We start from the raw sequence: 22,397 nt of genomic DNA on the forward strand, positions 1-22,397 counted from the left end.
GTACATCTAACATTTTGATGAGTATTTCCTTCCGCAGTTCTCTTGAAAAGTTTTGAATGTGTCTACCTCATCTGTGAATTTTAAATCTTCATACTAATCTTTCTCTCAGGTCATTTATAAAATTATTATGAATACCAGTTTCAGCTCTAAGTGGAGTTATTGATTTGCTACTATTGTCTATGAGATGTGGGCAAATGAAAAAATCTGAAATATATCATTCATTCTTTGTTTTTCCACTAAGGAACGTCCTCCCTCCAATATTTGGAAAAAAATAGATCAATCCAGGGACTATAAAAATGGTAATCAACTCAGGGAATATCAACTGGAAGGACTCAACTGGCTTTTGTTCAATTGGTACAATAGGTATGTAGTATATCTTAGCAGAAAAAATTTAAATTTTTTTATGTGTGAAAATATGTTAAGTAAAATTGGTACTGATATTTTATTATTATTATTATTATTATTATTATTATTGAGTCTTCATTATTGAAAGTAAAGTTACCTCAAGAAGATAATTTAATTTATAATTTAGGATTTTGTCTACAATTGCTTTCTTTAAATATATCAATCAGAGTAGAATACAGTTGATATGTTGATTAGTAATCAAATTTAAAATATGTTTCTTAACATAAAACATCTGTTAGGGAATGTTTTTCAACTTATTAGCCTATACTACTGTTGAAGTTGTTCAAAATGCTTTATTGAACATTATCTCACTTTTTAAATTGGGATGAAAAGATAATTACAGAGAAGTAAAAATTGTACCATGATTGAGAGAAATATATAATAGTGTATACAAAGGAGCAGATGAAAGCATTATTAGTAGTAACAGTATCAAAATTTGATTCAGAATTATCCTTTTAGCTTTTATATCTCACATGATTCTTCTGAGAGGTTACACTTGGTAATGGTGAGTCAAAAGACTCAGTTGATGAAGACCATGCAATGCTCTTTTCCCCCTGGTTTATATGTTATACATATTTATCATATTCCTCAAGAGAACCTTCCAGATAAAATAGTAAAATGTTTTTTACTATTCTTCCCTTGTCCATACCCTTTCCCATGATCTAAATTGCTTGTTTTAAACACAGACTACTTCAGACTTTTATTACAACTCTGTATGTGAGTGCTTCATAGAGAAGTGTAGGGCCAGCCAGTAAGTAAACTCATTCAAATCCTCGTTTGCCACGCAAGCCTACAAATGTATCTCCATCCATGGCTATTCTTACTTCTACCTGCATGTATCAGAAGTTAACCAGGTCCTGCCCCAGGACCAAGACTAATGCCTACCACCTCAATTCTTGACATGCATCTCATCCAGGCTTCTCAGACCTCCCTTCACTCTTCTATTTTCAAGCCATCGCTGAAACCAGTGTCAGTCCTTCAGTCTGTGAGCCAGTTTGGGTTTAACCTATATAAAAATGCTAAAGAAAAGGATAAAACCTCCCTTGGCTCTGTTTCTCCTGTTAGCTACCTTGAGTGAATTTCTAGGAAGAGGAGCTGTGCAAGCTCTTCCCATGTCTTCCTCTCCGGTTCTCCTGAAACCTGCTCTCTGGGTTTTGATTCTGTATCATCTCTGACACTCTTTTCCAATCCACAGCATACATCTCAGCCTTAATTTGCTGCCTTTGCTGCATTGGATAGTAGTTGCTGCTTTCCCCCCATTCTCACTGCCAAAAGCTTCCACAGTATGACTCTCTGCTAGACCCCCAGCGCCTCTGTGACTGTCCCTTTCAGTAGTTTTTGCTGTTTTTTTTTTTAATTTTTTTCATCTGCCTGCCCTTTCAGTGTTGATTTTTCTTGCCCAAAACTCTTTCTTTTTCTTCTCTTCTTCCATATTTGTTCCCTCTAAGCCATATTCTGCACCCCTCTCTGCCTTCACATATCAATAACACTAATGATCTCACACTTACCTCTAAGTAAGGCTTGAACTTCAAATCCATATTTCTTTTTACTTCTTGCTACCTTAATGTCTCTCTGAATGAGCCTTTAAACTCAACAAATTCAAAATTAATCTTGTCATTTCCTGTTTCCTCCATACCAAATTTATTCTCCCATATTTTATATCTCAGCTAAGAATAATGAAATTCATTTAGTCACCCAAACTGAAAGAAATCTGACTGTCATTCTACACCCTGTATACTTGGTTGGTCACTAGGTCCAAATCATTCTAACTCATAATTAACGTTGGAATCAGTTCTCTTCTGAGTCCCTCTTCCCTTAGTCCAAGTGTCCTCCCATTCTTTCCTGCATTATTGCAGGACTTTTTCAATTAGCTTCCAAACTTCTAGTCATCTCATCTTCTAATATCCGCAGTGGCTTTGGAGCAAACTTCAAAATAAAAACCTGACCTCATCAGGTTTTTAAATTTTTTTCAAATTATTGGAATAATGTCTAACTTTCTTTATATATGCCTCCTGCTTATCTTAATATCCGCTACCTTTACCTTCTCTCAAAACCGCAGTTATATAACTTGTGGTCCCATAGTGGATCCTGTTCTTTCCACTGTCCACTCTGGCAAAACACTGACCTCCCCTCTCAAAGCAGTCTTCTCGTCTCGGATGTCTTCTGGCCAGAAGTGGACATTTACTTCTCTGAGCTTTCATAATAAGCTTAATACGGACGATTCTTAACCAGTCACGTATCATAATCAATCATCTGTGGAGTTTATTTAAAAATTATAGCTGCTTGTTCTGTTCCATACACCTTGACTCACAGAATGTACAGGGGAGGGCCCTGGGTGTCTGGGTTTCTTTCAAGCAGTGTAGGCTCTTAATGTACAGCCAGCGTTGGAAACCGGTGCTGGATTTGTTCTTCTGTGATAGCACATTGCATGACTACTTATTTGTTTATTTGCATGTCTGCTTCTCTAATAGATACAAGCCCCTGGAAGGCAGAGAACATGTTCTATTTCTTTTGTATCCCATCTTCTCATACTGTCCCTGAGATATAGAAGGTATTTAAAAAATGCTTCCTGAATAAAATATTTAGTCTGCCTTGCGCTTGCCATTTCACTCTTTAAAAAAAAACAAAACATCTATCGGGTGGTATCTTTATTTTGGAGCTACAAAAATGTTTTTTCATTGCAGGGTTATAATAAAATTGTAATCTTTAACCTACTCTGCACTTCAGCAACTTTTACATTTTTATAAATGCGAGCGTTTTAACTTGATCATTGATTACTTTTGTGTATTTATCTTTAAAACCGTTGTAGTATACAGAAAAACCCAATGTCTACTTGGATAATATATTTGTTTATTTCAGACGAAACTGCATTTTAGCAGATGAAATGGGTCTTGGCAAAACAATTCAATCAATTACATTCCTCTACGAAATCCTTCTGACTGGTATAAGAGGACCTTTCCTGATTATTGCTCCACTTTCTACTATTGCAAACTGGGAGAGAGAATTTCGTACGTGGACTGATATTAATGTTGTGGTTTATCATGGGAGCCTGATTAGCAGACAGATGATACAGCGGTATGAGATGTACTTCAGGGACTCACAGGTGTGTTACCGGTCATTTGGTTTATTGTTTGAATGCTCAGGTTGGAACTTGATAAGCATTGCATATTCATTACATTCAAATTTAGGTTGGATTTTAATTGCCTATTTAGATCTTCAGTCTCTTTATTCATCATATATTTTATAATAAATATTAGTAGCAAAAGAGAACAATGGCTAAAGTAGTTCGGTTTGTGCTCTAATTTATTATGAAGTATTCTTATTTATACAGATGTATAAATCTATATCTCTAATTTTTAAACTAAATAATGGTTTTACTAAATGTTTAAAATATACATTAAATTTAGAATTATAAAGGTCTCTCTGATAATCCTCCAGTGTGTTTTTTTTCTTCTCATTTTAAAAATTTAAATCTTCAGTGAATACCATGAATTTAAAAAAGCCTATTGATGTGAAATCTCAAATAGGTTCTTTTTTTGTTCATTGGATTTTGATTTAGACATTTTTTAAAATTTGGTTTGTTGACCCTGGCCAGGTAGATCATTTGGTTTGAGTGTCATCCCAATATGCCAAGGTTTGTTGGTTTGATCTCTGGTCAGGGTACATACAAGAATTAACCAATGAATGCATAAGTAGTGGAACAACAAATCGATGTTTCTCTCTCTCTTTTTCACTCTCTACCTCCCTTCCTCCCTTTTTTCCTCTTCCCCTCTCCTCTCTCTCAAATCAAGTTTTAACAGTTTTGGTTTTATATACAGTTTAAGCATACCTCTATAAGTTTTCCCCCTTTGAATTGGTTATTCTAATACTCTGGGGATTTTATGGCTTTCTTCTCCGGTCTATCTTATGGGCACATTTTCCATTTTATTTATTTTTTTGGCTATATACATAGGTCATAAAATATAAGAGATGACATTATAAGAAAGAATTTGCTACCAGAGCCCTAACTGGTTTGGCTCAGTGGATAGAGTGTCAGCCTGTGGACTAAAGGGTCCCAGGTTCGATTCCAGTCAAGGGCATGTGCCTTGGTTGCAGGCACATCCCCAGTAGGGGGTGTGCAGGAGGCAGCTGATCGATGTTTCTCTCTCATCGATGTTTCTAACTCTCTATCCCTCTCCCTTCCTCTCTGTAAGAAATCAAGAAAATATATATTTTTTAAATTTCCTAGCAGAAAATTAATACTTGAAAATATAAAGTGCCAAGTTGAAGTTTTGAGTAGTAATACAACTATTTTTAGATAAAAACTTTATTAAGAAATAAGAAACAAAATGAAAAAACAACAGCACACATTTCACATGAAATTGTACTTTTTAATTGGAATTTGCCACTCTAGCTCTACTTCAACAGCATCATGATGTTTTATTTTTCTTTCACTGATTCTTCTTTTTATAAGGATCATTATAATTTATGGCCAGATCATGTGATGTAATTTATGTTAAAATAAGGTAATATATATAACATTGTATTTTTACCTCCCAATTTTAACTGATTTTCTACTTTTTGAGGCTGAAAATTAATGAATTGATTAATTCCTTTAACCTCATTTTCCCTTCTACTTTACATTTCTATGAAATTAAGCATCTACAGAATCCTTTAATTATTATTTAATTCTATGGAAAACTTACCTTTGTACCTTTGGAGCCTATGCCCTTTTAGTTAGGTTATAGTTTGATTTTCTTCTGTCATGTTTTATCATTCTTAATCATACATTTGTAGAATTTTAGTGCTGTATGACATCATAGAAATAAGTTCAATTGAATTTTTTTAGAGAAGGTGCAATTAACATATTTTGACTATAAGAAATTTTTAACAACGTCACAATTTTAATGTGTCATGAGTTTGGTATTAATATGATAGCCAAAGAACTGAAAGATTCTTCATGCATTATAACATGATATTATGTATTAAGTGTTATATTTTTATGATAATTTTATACATTCTAGAAAAATATCAAGGGTTTTAAATTTCAAAAGATAAAGATTTCTCATGTAATGAGATAAATAGATCTTTAAATATAGAAACAACTTTTGTTACCACTTTTAAATATATTTTAATATAAATTAATTGAATATTTAACGTCTGCTTTTTTCAAATTATTAAATAGCTTGAAATCACAGTAGTAATAAAATTAAGCTCAAATTTTCTGAATTGCCATGAGAAGAATAATCACAAACATTTATTGAGTATTTACCATGTGCCAGGCATTATGTTAAACCATTTACATGTAGTATCTTACTTAATCCTTGCATTGCCAACCTTTAAATATGTAATAATATTATTGTTCCCATTTACAAATGAGCAAACTGAAGTATAAATAAGTTACTTAATTTCATAGAGCATACTGGGAATAACATACCCAGTGAATTATACTTGAGAGCTCTTACTCTTAAGCATATTTCAGGTTTTTGAGCCTTATAAATACCATAGACTTATAGTTTTACTTATTTTCTACTGGAGCTATTGTTCAACTTAATGGCCAGTGAATGTAGTCAATATGAATTAATCTAAGTTAATAGGAATTAAAATTCTGTCAGAACACATGTTTCTTAAGCCTTCATTTCTCTCTAATTCCTAAGAGTTTATAGTTTTCAATCCCACTTAAACATTATCTTCACTTGGATTCTATTCCTATAGCACCATCTGTTACTTCAGAAGTCCCCTTTACTGGTTTCTTCTCATCTTCTCTGTCTCAACGTGAGGCAACCCACGGCTCCGTCTTCACATGCTTTTATGCCTATACTCCATCAGATTTCATTTAGCTGCACAATTTATGCCGTCTATACAACTGGAAACTTCAAAAACAATGCCACTAATTCTAACCTCTTTTCTAAATCCCAGAGTCATATCCAAATGCCCTATTCACCTATTCCGCTTGGATATCGACTAGGTGTCTCAAGCATAACATATCCAAAACCATAATCCTGAATTTCCTCATTGTAGTAAATAGCAATACCAACTTCTGTGTTCAAGCTAAGAATTTTTAGAGTCAAACTTGAATCCTTTAAGTCATTGCACAACTGCCCATTAGCATATCCTATAGCTCTGTTTTCAAAACACATCTAAAATTGAGCACTTCTCATGACTTCTAATGAGTATCTCTTGCTTCAATTATATCACAGCCTCTTAACTGGTCTATATAATCCTCTCCTTGGGTTGTTTTACTCTTTTTACCATGGCAGCCAAAAGCGAGTCTTTTAAAATTAGGTCAAATCATGAAATTTCTTGTCTCAAAATCCTCCAATAGCTCTTTGGAGAGCCAAAGCCCTTACTGCAGAATTCAAGTCCCGGTGTATCCTTATTCCCTGCACATTGGATGTCAACCACTCCGGCTTTCTTGCTATTGTTTGAATACTGCCACAGTGCCTCCTGCATCAGGGCCTTCACACTTGCTACTTCCGACAAAAACGCTTTTTCCTCTAGACCTCTAGGTATCAGCATGGCTCCCGCCCTCATCTTCAGGACTTTGCTCAAATGTCACTGCTCAGTAATGGCCTCTCAGGCACACTATTTTAAAAATTACAATGGTCACCTCTCACCCTCAGCCCTTATCATATTCTAACTTAGTATTTTTAGCTTATTTTTTTTATTGTTGTGTTGTGTTGTTTCTTTGTTCCTTTGTGGCTATGGCCTCTATTTGAAAACTAAAATGTTAAATTCCACGGGGACAATTATATTTATGTGTTTTGTTTACTGCCATATCTCTAGCAACTAGAACAGGGTCTGGCACATAGACACTCAGTAAATATTTGCTGACTAAATGACTTGGTAATTTTGATATTAACTACCTTTTTGCCATCCTATGTGTGGACTCATGGATGTAAGTAATCCACATTAATACTGAAGTTTCAGTGGCCAGGTTGTGTACAGGTTTCTTCACACATGTCCTGAAATCATTATTATAACTCTTAAAAATTATAGAACATTTTATTGAGGAATGCTTATTTGGGTGTAATTACAAATTATGTAATTGTGTTGGCATAATTTTTAACATCACTCTTAAAAACATAGCAATCTATTAACAGTTTTTTAAAAATATATTTGTATTGATTTCAGAAAGGAAGGGAGAGTGAGAGATAAATAGAAACAGCCAATGATGAAAGAAAATCATAGATAGGCTGCCTCCTGCATGCCCCCTACTGGGGATCGAGCCTGCAATCTGGGCATGTGCCCCTGAACATAATTGAACCTGGAATCCTTCAGTCTGCAGGCCAACACTTTACCCACTAAGCCAAACCAGCGAAGACTATTAACAATTTTAATACTAAAACTCCTCATTTAAGGGAATGTCTATGAACATGTATATACAAATTTCAGTGGAAAATAGTTTATACCAGATGTCATTAGATGTATTTTTATGCTATGTGATGGGAATTAAAATTTATGGTCAAGATATTCTAGCAAATTACTGTATTTGATAATAATTTTCTAGGGGCGTATCATTCGAGGAGCTTACAGATTCCAAGCCATCATCACCACTTTTGAAATGATTCTTGGAGGATGTGCAGAGCTTAATGCAATTGAATGGCGATGTGTGATCATTGATGAAGCACATAGGTTAAAAAACAAAAATTGTAAACTTCTAGAAGGTCTGAAACTCATGAATCTGGTAAGTAGCATCTTTATTATGACTTCATTCAGTTTCTTGGCTACATAGCAAAAGGTCAGATAGAGTCAGCGAACTAATCCTATAAACTTACATTTTAGAGCACAGTAATATCTGATTGCTATCTGTGCTGATTTGTTGCTTTATATCAGGGAAAAAATCTCATCTGTTTCCTAAGACTTAAAATATTTTAGCTTTTTCATTCAAAATGCTTTAGAAATTAACTTCTAGAATTAAAAAAAAATAGAAACCTCTGTAGAATGTACTATTGAAAAGAAAATACTATCATAGTTTCAAGCCATAAATTTCTTTGGAAGCCCCTTATCCAACGTTATAATATTATAGAGGGATAAAGTGCCTACATGACTCTACATGCTTAGTATATCTAGATACTAATTAATAAATAGGATTTTTAATAAGTTTTCTTAGTGTGTATGCTTCTTTCAAATCAAAGTGGTTTGCTTTTAAAAAATTTTTTACTTAATTAAGATCACATAATTAGTACATGAGCACTTAAAGAAATAATATATACAGAACTGCATACAGTAAACAAAGTTCCCCATTGTACTCCTCCCTCCATGCCCACTCCCACTCCTCACCCAGGATTTAAAGCTGGATGTGTATCTTTCTAGGCTATTTACTAGTGCATATGCACAGATACATAAATGCATATGTACAGATGCATATACAAGTATTTAGCTAAGGAATTTAGAGGTATTGTCAAATAGAATTTTAAATAATTTGTACTATTACCATTAAAACTGTTTCCTTCCGTTACTATTGTATTTAATTTATAATGCATTTCCAATTTAGAATCATATTCCAAACAGCACTTTGCACTGTTGGGGTGCAGCCTTAATTATTTGAGAATCTGTTCCTTTGTTAAGGCAAATAAATGACCAGCCAAATCTCAAAGAATGTGCACAGTTTTGTATACAAATTGCTATAGCAAGAATGGTTCAGTACAAAAGAAACAAATACTCTTTGTTCTTAAGAAACCTGTTTCATTGAGAAAATCTAAAATGTGTTTCTTAATTGTTTAGAACTTTTAGAGGCATGAATAAGTAAAAACAATGTGCAAAGTGAGGTATTATGAGAATGATAGAGTTTTTAAAAAGTGATTGAGAAGTTAATTAATGGAGATTTATAAGTAGAGATGTATTTTGATAATGTTAGTCAAAAAAAATTTGCTTTTCAATCCCTGAATATTTGATAACCTATGTCAACTTTTATATAATTTTTGTATTGTGGTAGTTGATGTGAATTATTCTTGCTTTATATAGGAACACAAGGTGCTTTTGACAGGCACACCTCTCCAAAACACAGTTGAAGAACTATTCAGTCTTCTTCACTTTCTAGAACCATTAAGGTTTCCTTCTGAACCAACGTTTATGCAAGAATTTGGGGATTTGAAAACAGAGGAACAGGTAAACGTTTGGTCTTTGTGAATAAGTACATCAGATCTTTTATCATTGCAGTTATGTGTGTATATGTGTAATTGACTGTACACATATGTTATATATCTTATCTTCTTTTTTTTTTTATGCAGGTGCAGAAACTTCAGGCTATACTGAAACCGATGATGTTGAGACGATTGAAGGAAGATGTGGAGAAGAAGTTGGCACCAAAAGAAGAAACCATCATTGAAGTGGAACTTACTAACATTCAAAAGAAATACTACCGGGCTATTTTGGAGAAGAACTTTTCGTTTTTATCCAAAGGAGCAGGACAGACTAATGTCCCTAACTTGGTCAATACCATGATGGAGCTCAGGAAGTGCTGTAACCATCCATATCTTATCAAAGGTAGCTAAAAAGAATGACACACAAGTCCTTGTTTCTTCCAAGAAAGGCTCATGAATAAAAACAGCGTGCTGCAGCTGTCCTGGCAGTTACAAGAAAAGACACTGACCCTGTAATTGCACTCTGGTCTCCTGTGGGATTATGGGTGGTTGAGAATCAGGGTCCCATGTTACCACGTCCGATTGTAATAGCGGGTCTTGTGTTCGGTTTCACGTGCACTGGAATTTCTCCTTCAATTTAATCATCCTCAGGCACAAACACAGCAACACCCATCTGGGCCTCCACATTTATATTTTTTTCTGGTATCTTTCCAGTCCAGGTAATGTGTAAATTTTGGTGCTCTCATGTTACTTTTCAAGGTCTTGCATTCTATCTGTACAACGTTTGGTCTTTACACTTGCAGTATTTCTGGGAATATACTCCCTATCTTTCTTTATCCAAGACAAGTCATTTCTTAGCCTAGTAAGGAACTCACTCGCAATCCCCATACGCGATTGATGACTACACAGGCTGAGGGAAGGCAGAGAGCCTTTAATGCAGATACAGATTCTCTGGAGAAAGTATTCATCAATGACCTATACTTTTCCTTGTTTCTTTATTTTGATGGCCATCAGAATCCGATAGATATAACCAGATTAATCTGATCACCTTTCAGTGGTGGATCCCTGCTACATTGGTGTTTAACTATTAGAAGTGTGTTTGAAAAGATGTGATTTTCACCTAGGTCAGGACTACATTTTCATTAATTCTTTCCCTATATAAGAAATTTTGCCAGGTGTCCGGGGAGATAAAAAGATACTTAATAAATTGTCCGTATCCTCAATACAATTTCAGTCCTGTGTGGGTCGGGGATTTAGCCACAAACGAATAATTCTAATAAATGTACTGGTAATTCACCTCCCATCCAAGAAGTCTTAGTGTGTTACGGAAACACAGAGGAGCACTGATTCAGATTTTTGTAACAATGAAAGCAATTGGGTCTTACCTTCATTTGTGCATTGATGCTCTCATATTTCCCTGACAGGTGCTGAGGAGAAAATACTTGGAGAATTTAGAGATACATATAATCCAGCTGCTTCTGATTTTCATCTCCAAGCAATGATCCAGTCTGCTGGTAAATTGGTCCTTATTGATAAATTGCTTCCCAAAATGAAAGCAGGAGGTCATAAAGTGCTCATCTTCTCTCAGATGGTACGCTGCCTTGACATCCTGGAGGACTATCTTATACATAAAAGGTAAAGCATAGAATTATCCTCTGAATTATTTTATGAATTATGCTGAATATATGTCATTAAGATTTTTTCAGCACTGTACTATAACCCACCTTTACTCACATCTAGATAATATATCTATTCTTATGAGTACAGGTTGCTTAGGGTTATGTATCAGGTGTTTTCCTAACCTACTTATTTGTAATAGTAGGCGGAGCTAAGGAGACTAAGAAAACTTTGCAAACTGACAGGTATTTGTCAACCTAGGAATGGGTTTACTAGTATACATTTTATTTAATGTGTAAAATTTGCAGTAATGACATTTCAAACAGACTTATAACTCTCTTCAGAATGGAGGAAAAAATAATTCAAGCTCCTTTTCCAAACTCTTTAATTGTTAGAATTAGAGCCTGAACTTGCTGCACTTTGACTTCTATCATACAAGTCTAAACTTTGTTGATGCTTTAATCTTTTCTGATTTGTTTAATGTGGGGTTTTGTTTTGTGTTCTGTTTGTTTGTTTTTGGTGTCTGACAGTTAGTCTTAAATATTGACTAGGCACTACCTAATTCTATAGGACTAGAGGCCCAGTGCATGAAATTCATTCACTCAAGGGGCCGGGGGGGGGGATCTGCTCAGCCCAGCTTGTACCCTCTCGCAGTCCGGGAGCCCTCAGGGGATGTCTGACTGATGGCTTAGGCCCCCTCCCCACCTAAGCTGTCAGTTGAACATCCTTAGCACTGCAGTGGAGGTGGGAGAGACTCCCGCCACCACCGTTGCACTCACCAGCCATGAGCCCAGTTTCTGTCTGAGTGGTGCTCCCACTGTGGGAGTGCAGTGACCTCCAGGGGGCAGCTCCTAAATTGAGCGTCTACCTCAGGGGTGGGCAAACTTTTTGACTCGAGGGCCACAGTGGGTTCTTAAACTGGACCGGAGGGCCGGAACAAAAGCATGGATGGAGTGTTTGTGTGAACTAATATAAATTCAAAGTAAACATCATTACATAAAAGGGTACGGTCTTCTTTTTTTTTTTTTTTTTAGTTTTATTCATTTCAAACAAGCCAGATCCAGCCTGTGGGCCGTAGTTTGCCCACGGCTGGTCTACCTCCTGTTTGTCAGTGCACATCATAGCAACTGGTGTTCTGCAGTTCGGTCAATTTGCTTTTTGGCCTTTTATTATATAGAATATCAGTGCATTGGTGGTCTAATCAGATATCAACATCTATATATGTAAAAGCCTAAGTGACCGAACGACTGGTTGACCAGTTGCTATGACACACACTGACCACTAGCGGGCAGACGCTCAACACAGGAGCTGCCCACCAGTGGTCAGTGCGCTCCCACAGCCAGCCTCCCGCGGTCCCTACCCCCCGGCCAGCCGAACGTCCTGAGGCCACTCTCCCCAGCCGGCTGGCCCTGATGGCCCTGATCTGAACCTCCCACCAGCCGCCCCAATTGGGGCCGGCTGGCCAACCTCTCGTGGCCCCTCTACCCAGCTGACCAACCGCCCTTGGCCCCTCCCCCCTACCAGCCCTGCCCCTGATCGCTCCTCTACCCACTCCAATCTTGCACGAAATTTGTGCAAAAGTAGGCCTTCCTTCCCCAGGCTGCCTGCACCGGCTTCCCTCTGGCACCTGGGACCTGGGCTTCCCTTGCAGCCCCAGCTTTGCCTGGAAAGTCATCTGGAAGGACGTCTGGTCTAATTAGCAAATTATGCTTTTATTATTATAGATGAAGGATAAAGGAAGTTAAAAGTCAATAGCTTGTAAATACTGCCTATGAGAAAACAGCATTCTAGGTTGTGCTTGCTAGATGTATAGTTTAGAGACTAACATGATTGACACAGAGAAATGTCTGTAGGCTTCTTCTATAAAGTTATATGAAAGTATTTGCTTCGTATACAGAAAAGTCATTTATTATAATGAGATCAGCAAAGTAGGCCTCATGGACTATTTTTCCATTCCAGCTTCTAAAAATGATATTCGTTATAATAGTATGTTACCTATAAATCAGGAAAGCAGATATTTTTCTATCTTTATATTACTTTGTATTTCATTCTTAGTTTCAATACAGAGAATGTAAAATTCCAACTAGGGTAATAATTGCTTGTTAAGTTGAAGGAAAACAGACCTGACATGTGACTTCATTTTCATTATATCCCTCTATTTAAATTTATTGCCTTCCATTTGATAGATATTTATATGAGCGAATTGATGGCAGAGTCAGAGGAAATCTTCGACAAGCTGCTATAGATCGATTTAGTAAGCCTGACTCAGATCGATTTGTTTTCCTGCTGTGTACCCGAGCTGGTGGGCTGGGCATCAACTTAACTGCTGCTGATACATGTATAATTTTTGACTCTGATTGGAATCCTCAAAATGACCTTCAGGTAAATAAATTCTTCTCCTAAGAGGATTAAATTCATTTAAAATGTTTTCTAGCTATTATGCTTTTATCTAGACAAGCTAACATATATGTTTCCCTAAGTAATATTGATGCTAAATTAAAAAGATTATTTAATTTATTTATTTATTTTTTTTTTAAATATATTTGCTTCTTTAGCCCCAAGTCATTATTATTTGTCTGTTTCTTCATCTGATATCATTACCACTAAGGGCCCAGTGCATGATTATTTAATTTAAATTAAATGACAATAAAATATACTACATATCTTACTTCTTAAAAGCTTTTCCTACTTGAATAGAGTATTTAATTGTTTGAAATATGTAAATTGAAAGATACCTAAGATTTTACAATAACTTATTTATAACAAAACGTTCACAATTTTATTTTCTTAAAAATAAATACTTGCTTATCCTAATTTCAACTTCTCACTCATTATGTAATAAAGTATGTTTTATGAAATATTATAGAAAATTAAAGTATTCATATAAGTTTAAGACTGCTTGGATTTTGTAGAAACAGGAATTTCAGAGTGATGAAAGGGTCAAAGGTTGCAGTGATAACCTATCTAGGAAAGATGGCAAGATAAACTATAAGAAAAATTAATCTTTTATTGTCCTTGATAGTCAATTGTGTTGTAATTAATATTATTACTTTAAATATAAACATCAAATAAAAGTAAATGGTTACAAAAAGTTATACCTGGATCAATAAAAAGTATGGTTTGAACCTCTCATTTGTGTGACTTTATGTAATCTAATTCCAAATATCGAAGGTTTATCCAAAATTAATAGATTAAATCAGGGATAAATTATAGAAAGTCAATTAGTAGGTATTTTAGGTATTGAGGGCCACATAAAGTAAGTCTATGTCCCACATTTTGTGTTTATTTCTTTTTAACATCACTTTAAAAATGTAAAACTTATTCTTAGAAGCAGGCCAGATATGTGTAACAACCTATAGTTTTCCAGTCCCTAGGTTAAACCCATATCATAATAATTTGCCTTTGGAATGCTTATTTATACTTAAAACTGACCACAGTTCATGTGATGTTCTCCAAGTTAATCTAAAATAAAATAATCAAATTGTATTTGAGAACCAGTAAAACTTTCCAATTCCCAAGTTCTCCCTCTCACTTGGTTTTTCCTACTTACTTACTTCTAATGTGCATCTATTAAAACTTATAAAAAAATTGACCTTTTATACTTTTCACTAGACCTGGAGCAAACTTGTTCATTCGCAGTTTTGACTTGCTGTGGGCACAAAGTATATATGGATAGACTAAACAAAAGATGTTTACAAAGGGTATAGCATCAGTGCCACCTAAAAATTGTAAAGCCACGCCCTAACCGGTTTGGCTCAGTGGATAGAGTGTCAGCCTGCAGACCCAGGGGTCCCAGGTTCGATTCCGGTCAAGGGCATGTACCTTGGTTGCGGGCACATCCCCAGTAGGGAGTGTGCAGGAAGCAGCTGATCAATGTTTCTCTCTCATCGATGTTTCTAACTCTCTATCCCTCTCTATAAAAAATCAATAAAATATATTTTAAAAAATTGTAAAGCCACAATTTATATTTTAATTTTCTGAATAATAATTTGGGAGAAAGACCATTGGTACTATAGAAACTTTAGAGTCAAAATTTATCAGTAAATTTTAAGTATAGCAAGAACTAAAGGTAAAACTTTCAATATTTCTACACATGAGATAATTAGTTCTCTTTGTTTCAATAAGATTTAGTTTTCCATAGTTACTCACCTTAGTTTCTTGTACCCCCTCAGTTATCCAGTTTAACTAAAATATGCTGAAAAGATTGTTGATCGATTTAAAGGTTGAGTTGCCACAGCCAAAAAAAAATTCATAGAGTTGACGTTACTGTCTAAAATGATATTGATGACACCCTCTTTTAAAAACAATAATTCTTCAATGATTTATATTCTCTGAAATATAAGATTAAATTTATCTTGTCGCTGATTTCGTATTTTAGTAAGCTCTACCTTCATTATTAGAAAATGCTTATAACTAATTCAGTAGCAAAAGTGTCTAAAAATTCTTACATACTTTTATATTCCATCAAGATATTTTACTCTTAAATGCCTTTTATGTGCTGTCTTTTGTGCTATTTTGTAAAATAAATTGAATCTATGACTTTTCATTTTTTTAAAATTTTGTTTTATTGCTTAAAGTATTACAAAGAGTATTACATATATCTCCTCCCCCTTCCTCCGCCCCCCACTTTTCATTTTTTATAGGCCCAAGCTCGTTGTCACAGAATTGGTCAGAATAAAGCCGTTAAAGTCTACCGATTAGTAACTCGTAACTCATACGAGAGGGAGATGTTTGACCGAGCCAGTCTGAAACTGGGTCTAGACAAGGCTGTGTTACAGAGCATGAGTGGAAGAGAAAGTAATGTTGGTGGGGTATGTATATTTTCTAACCTCAAGTAGGGTATTATTTAATTTTGATCCATACTGAGCACTAAATAGCTGATTTTATGTATGGAGGCACTTCAGAAGGGGGTGTAACATTTAGTTAATACTTTTTATCTTGTTCTCTTTGTATAGCTCCAGAGCTTGTGAATTCTAAGAATTTGTATTCAAGGTAGAAATGTTTTGTTCTGCCTTTAGAACGATTGTATCATGGCATAGAAAAATAGAATTTGTGAGTTTTTCTGCAGTTTTCTCTGCATAGTTTTTCAGAATTGTTTTTAGTGTTAAACTACTGGCATTGACTTAGTCTTGTAGTACATAATTTTTTTTTGTCATTACCTCCACCGAGATTCTTTTCTTATATATTGTGCTTGTAACAACTATAGAATCCTGGAACTAAAATATACCTTGATAGCTCACCTGCCCCCACATGCTTTGTTTTAACTTCAGATATTTTAGGCAAATGGCAAGTCACATTTTAAAGATAGTAAAGAAGAGTCAACAAGTTTAATGTATTCTTTCAGAGAATCATCTTTTATGTACATATTTAAATATGCCCTCTGTGTTTGGCATTCTTTAGGGGTACTTTCTCACTTTAGGAACCTAAAAAAATTTTGTTACCGAAGTTATTTTCTCTTTAGATTCAACAGCTTTCCAAAAAGGAAATAGAAGATCTGCTTCGAAGAGGAGCTTATGGTGCCATTATGGAAGAAGAAGATGAAGGTTCTAAGTTCTGTGAAGAGGACATTGATCAGATTTTACTACGGCGTACAAAAACTATTACAATTGAGTCAGAAGGACGTGGGTCAACATTTGCTAAGGTAACAGGGAGTGCTGTTTTATATATATGCCAGTAACATTCACTACTAAAAAAATTTAAGTCTCTCTTACTCTGCTGATTATTTGCAGAGCATCTACCTAATGTTTAAGTAAACTGAATTAGCTCAAAAGAAGTAGGAAATACACGTTTTTCTTTTTCTGGTTTTTTAAAAAATATATTTTTTATTAATTTCAGAGAGGAAGGGAGAGGGAGAGAGAGAGAGAAACATCTATGATGAGAGGGAATCATTCATTGTCTCCTCTTGCATGCCCCCTATTGGGGATCGAGCCCACAACCTGGGCATGTGCCCTTGATCAGAATCGAACCCGGGGCCCTTCAGTCCATAAGCCAACGCTCTATCCATTGAGCGAAACCGGCTAGGGCTTTTTCTGATTTTTTTTTTATATCACATTTCATACGTACTTGTTTGATCCTAGTGAAATGGAATAACTAAAAATATATTTAATACTAACCAGAGTAGAACATTTGAAATTTTAGAAGTAAAAGGATATATGCCAAAGTGAAAGGAAAATATACATAATAGTATATAGGAGGTTAAGTCATCTTACTTTAACTGATGATGCAGTTGTTCCCACTTATCCATGCCTTCACTCTCCAGTATCAGTCAACTATTGTCTAAAAATATTAAAGTCCAGAAATAAACAATTCAGAACATACTTTGAGAGATACAAATCATATAATTTTTATAACAGTATATTGTTATAATTGTTATCATTAGTTATTGTTGTTAATCTCTTAATGTGTCTAACTTATAAGTGAAACTTTATCGTGGGTACATATAGCACAGTGGTTCTCAACCGCCTTTCACAGGGGTCGCCTAAGACCATTGGAAAACACATCTATAATTACATATTGTTTTTGTGATGAATCACTATGCTTTAATTATGTTCAATTTGTAACAATGAAAATACATCCTGCATATCAGATATTTACATTACAATTCATAACACTAGCAAAATTACAGTTATGAAGTAGCAACGAAAATAATTTTATGGTGGGGGGTCACCACAACATGAGGAACTGTATTAAAGGGTCGCGGCATTAGGAAGGTTGAGAACCACTGGTATAGAAGAAGATATAGTATGTGTAGGTTTTAATAGCATCCACAGTTTCAGGCACCCACTGGGTGTCTTAGAACATATCTCCTGTGGATAAGGCAGGGCTTCTATAATTTAAAATATTTTAAAGAGAGAAAGGACTTCTAATTTTCTTTTAAATATTTAAGTACAATTTGGGGAGGGTAAAATAAAATTTGTGTCTTGACAGGAATTGCTAATAACTATCAATCTACTCTATTTTGAGAAAATAATTTAAAACTTTACTGCCTTTGTATTTCTTTTTTTTCCCTGTCAACAAAAACATGGTAAATTTATATCTTGTATTCATCTGAAGAGGTTTTATTGCAGTATTATCTCCCACCTGCACTGATTCGTACAGGTTTTTCCTTTCCACTTCCTTTCTACCCACATTTTCTTTCTTCTCAATCCCCCTCTCTGCTTTCAACCATGAAATCTTCTTTATCTTTGTGGCTCACTGGTTTTGTCAGGTAGTTCAGGTGTTACACCAAGTAATGATATTATTCTTTAAATGAAATTTTTTCTCTTGCATTCATTAAGCATACTAATGAAATCTTGTGTCGGGGACTTTACTCATTTGCCAGAAATACTAAAATGAAAGGATTCCGGTTGCTAAAATAATAATAATAGTAAAGGAGGAAATGATTAATTCTGTGGGAAAACGGAGAACAGGGAATCAGGAAAGCCTTTGCAGAGAAAATTGGAGCTAATTCTTAAAAGAAATTTAGATTTCATTCTGTTTCAAAAAGAGAGGAGGTCACCTAAATGAATCATATGTTGCTAAAACTACAAGGAAGACTTCAAGGAATATGATATAGGCATGCATGGATGCACAGGATGAATTGAATAGAAGTCCAAATGAGAGGGTTAAAGAGGTTGGTCTCAACTTGTGAGGGATTCACAAAAATTCCATTTGAGGAATTTGCACTTGATCATGAGGCTGTTAAAAAGCTTTTAAGACCTGGCTGGTTTGGCTCAGTGGCTAGAGCATTAGCCTGCAGACTGAAGGTTTCTGGGTTCAATTCCGGCCAAAGGCACATACCTTGGTTGCAGGCTCAATCCCGGAGGCATGTGCAGAGACAGCCAATCAATGTGTCTCTCAGATGAAGTTTCTGTCTCTCCCCCTCCCTTCCACTCTCTCTAAAATGGAAAAATTATCTTCTGGTGGGGTTTAACAACAATAACAAAAAAGCTTTTAAATCCCTTCAAGCAGAAAGTGGACGTAATGCAATCTAATTTAGCAGTTTAACCCTAATATCAGAGTAGTGAACAAGTTTGAAAAGAAAAAGACTACAGGCAGGGAGATCAGATAAGAGGCTTATGTAGAAAATGATGATGGGTGAGTTAGGGTAGTGGAGAACCACCTGGATCAACAAGAGTTGATGACCAGTTAAAAACAAAGGGAAGAAGCCCTAGCCAGTATGACTCAGTGGATCCAGCATAAGCCTGTGGACTGAGGGGTCCCGGGTTCGATTCGGTCAAAGGTATGTACCTCAGTTGCAGGCTCCCGGCCCTTGTCAGAGGCATGCGGGAGGCAACCAATCGATGTGTCTCTCTCACATTGGAGTTTCTGTCTCCCCTCTCCCTTCCACTCTCTCTAAAAATCAATGGAAAAATTATCCTTAGGTGAAGATTAAAAAAAAAAAAAACATAGGGAAGGAATAGACAAAATTACTTAAATTCTGGCTGAATTAGCTAGGAGAATCCTTGTGTCATGTAGTAAAGTAGAGAATGCCAAAGAAGGAAATTCATTTGGAGAAAAAAAATAATTGGAGCTGTGGTATTTGTAGCATTTTCAGGGCCTATAAGTGGAGATGTCCAGGAGAGTTGCCTAGGATAAAGATGTAGATTTGGAAGTTAACAGAGAATAAATAAGAGTCAAGTATTGGGGAAACAAAAGAATTTCTGCCGAAGTATATAGCTGAGAGCTAAAATTAGTCATGATTGGGTAGATATACCCTGTCTGTAGCCTCTTCCGTGAGAAATCTTGTTTACGTTGTATTCTTTGGCGCTATCCAAGTAACCAAAACACTGTACAGGTATTTTCCCCTTGTGCTGGAAATTGCTTGAAATCTGATTAATTTAAACAACATGTATTAGTCATGAAAATTACCTTTGTTGCCTTAGCAAGTGCTATGTTTCAGACCATTGCATTTGAAACATTGTAAATGTGAGGAGATAATGTTTTAAATGTGTTTTGATAGATTTTTCCTCTAGCTTCAAAACATTTTGTAAAACTGCCATTCTGTATTTCAGGCGAGTTTTGTGGCATCTGGAAATCGGACAGATATTTCCTTAGATGATCCCAACTTCTGGCAAAAATGGGCTAAAAAGGCAGAAATAGATATAGATACCATCAGTGGTAGAGTAAGTATTTCTTTTTAAAAATACTGTCTCTTGGGATGATTTGATAATATTGTTATATTTTAAGGTATTGAACTATGTGCTTACCAAAATAAATTTATCTGCATCAATGAATTGATGTAGGGTAGTAGAAGGATAACATTTTGAGTCAGACACGGCTTCAATTTCATACTTTGGCTATTCATGATAGGTTGTAAAGCAAGGAAAGTTTAATTTAGGGTATTATTTATATCCTTTAAAATTATAATGTGTTTTTTAAAATTGTTTGTCTTAAATCATATGTTCTTTTTATGTACCTTTGTTGACTTGGTGTCAGATGCCAATAATGATGATCCATTCAGTTGTACCCTTCTTATGTCATAAGATATCCCATGCTGAGTAGCACTTGTTGCCACATTAGTCTGACCCTCAAGACTACAGACTTTTAATGAGCAAAAGATTATAGGAATATATCTATGTCCATAGTCCATAACACAGTGCTTAACTTAGAGAGATTTCTCAGTAAAAGTAAAAAGCATGTAAAAGATTGTTTTGAATTAATTAAACCAAACTGAACATAGTGAATTCACACACTTCTTGCCTTGCTTTTTGTGTTAGAGTAAATTTTGGAAAGCACTGAAACCTGTTTCTAGGCCTATAAATATTTATATCCTTTGATCAATATTTCTATTCTTAGTTACTTCCCTTGTTTTGAGTTTATTTTTAGGATAAACTTGGGTCACAAAAACTTATTTTAGCATTATTTATGTTAAAATTTTAAAACAGTCTACATTAAATTGTGAATTAGGTGAAGAAAATCAGGATTCATAAATTTAGCTTAAATTTATTTTTTATGGTTATTGCAGATGCAAAATACAATAACCTTCATATTATTTACAAAGTGAAATACCGAATTCTTTTTAATTCTATTACTATCCTATCATAAAATTATGAATGTATGCTAATAAGGATTTTAAAGGAGTATAAAAGTTTTTGGTATGTTGGTGAAATTGTTAGTAATTTTTTTTTCTCGCTTTCTGTAATTATTTTTTATACAATTTGAAAGGTGATCATGTAAGACAGTGTTATAAGCCAAATAGAAAAAGGACCTATAAGTAATGGCTGTTAAATCTTACAGAACAGCTTGGTTATTGACACTCCAAGAATTAGGAAGCAAACAAGACCCTTTAGTGCCACAAAAGATGAATTGGCTGAATTATCTGAAGCCGAAAGTGAAGGCGAAGAAAAGCCCAAACTCCGGAGGCCCTGTGACCGTTCTAATGGATATGGAAGAACTGAATGCTTTAGAGTAGAGAAAAATCTGCTGGTTTATGGGTAAATATTGTTTTTAACATTTACTGTTAGTAGCCTGCTCTGTAAAGTTACAGAAAACCAACACTATATTCTAGTATATTTTTTTACCTTGTTAAAATCAATAGAATATATTTTAAAAGTACCCTGAATTTATATGTTTAACATACATTTAACAACAGAATGATGGGACCTTTTTACGTTTGAAATTTTAAATGTATCACTAAAGTCAAACCCCTTGTTCTCAGATTTACGTATTTAGTAATACAAAATGAATAATGTTATCCATTGATTAAGGAATAAAATATACTAGAAATTACTATACCATGGCTCTGCCTTTTACTCATGGGGGAAACACTTTATTAGGTAAATTCTATTCATGACAAAATGTGTTTTTTGCAGTTTTCATGCCATTTATCCATGAGCTATGGTTTTTCTTTAAAATTTGACTGAGGAATAATGTAAATATGTATTTTTTTACCAGATGGGGCCGATGGAGAGAGATTCTATCTCATGGTCGTTTTAAAAGACAGCTAAATGAGCATGATGTAGAAATAATTTGCCGAGCCCTCTTAGCATATTGCCTCGTTCACTACCGAGGAGATGAGAAAATAAAAGGCTTCATATGGGACCTCATTACTCCAACCGAAGATGGACAAACTCGAGAGCTTCAGAATCATCTAGGCAAGAACATTCTTTCATTTTCTTTTTAAATTTATTTTTACTTATGTAATTAGTAATTACTTAACATAGTCCCTCTAAAATATTATAGCATTACAATGTTAAAGAACCTCTAACTTTCACCCTCAATTCAAATTTCAACTTAGAAAAATATCAATGTTATACGTTTTTTTTTGGGTTTTACATATTGTTGTCAAACCTGTATATAGGTTTGCAAACTGTTGACCCCTTAGTATGT

The 22,397-nt window shown here is 34.9% G+C and overlaps 1 protein-coding gene across 1 annotated transcript in view; it reads left to right on the top strand.

Moving 5' to 3' along the window:
* Positions 1 to 22,397, top strand: part of CHD9 (chromodomain helicase DNA binding protein 9) — a 108,068-nt gene that overhangs the window by 54,908 nt on the left and 30,763 nt on the right. The window contains 12 exon segments of the mRNA XM_015572653.1: positions 242 to 363; positions 3,265 to 3,508; positions 7,895 to 8,071; positions 9,352 to 9,495; positions 9,618 to 9,873; positions 10,895 to 11,105; positions 13,274 to 13,469; positions 15,731 to 15,898; positions 16,549 to 16,728; positions 20,081 to 20,191; positions 21,306 to 21,502; positions 21,963 to 22,162. Of these exon segments, the coding sequence (XP_015428139.1) occupies positions 242 to 363; positions 3,265 to 3,508; positions 7,895 to 8,071; positions 9,352 to 9,495; positions 9,618 to 9,873; positions 10,895 to 11,105; positions 13,274 to 13,469; positions 15,731 to 15,898; positions 16,549 to 16,728; positions 20,081 to 20,191; positions 21,306 to 21,502; positions 21,963 to 22,162 (2,206 nt within the window).

The sequence above is a fragment of the Myotis davidii genome, unplaced genomic scaffold, assembly GCF_000327345.1.
Source record: "Myotis davidii unplaced genomic scaffold, ASM32734v1 scaffold328, whole genome shotgun sequence".
NCBI lineage: Eukaryota > Metazoa > Chordata > Mammalia > Chiroptera > Vespertilionidae > Myotis > Myotis davidii.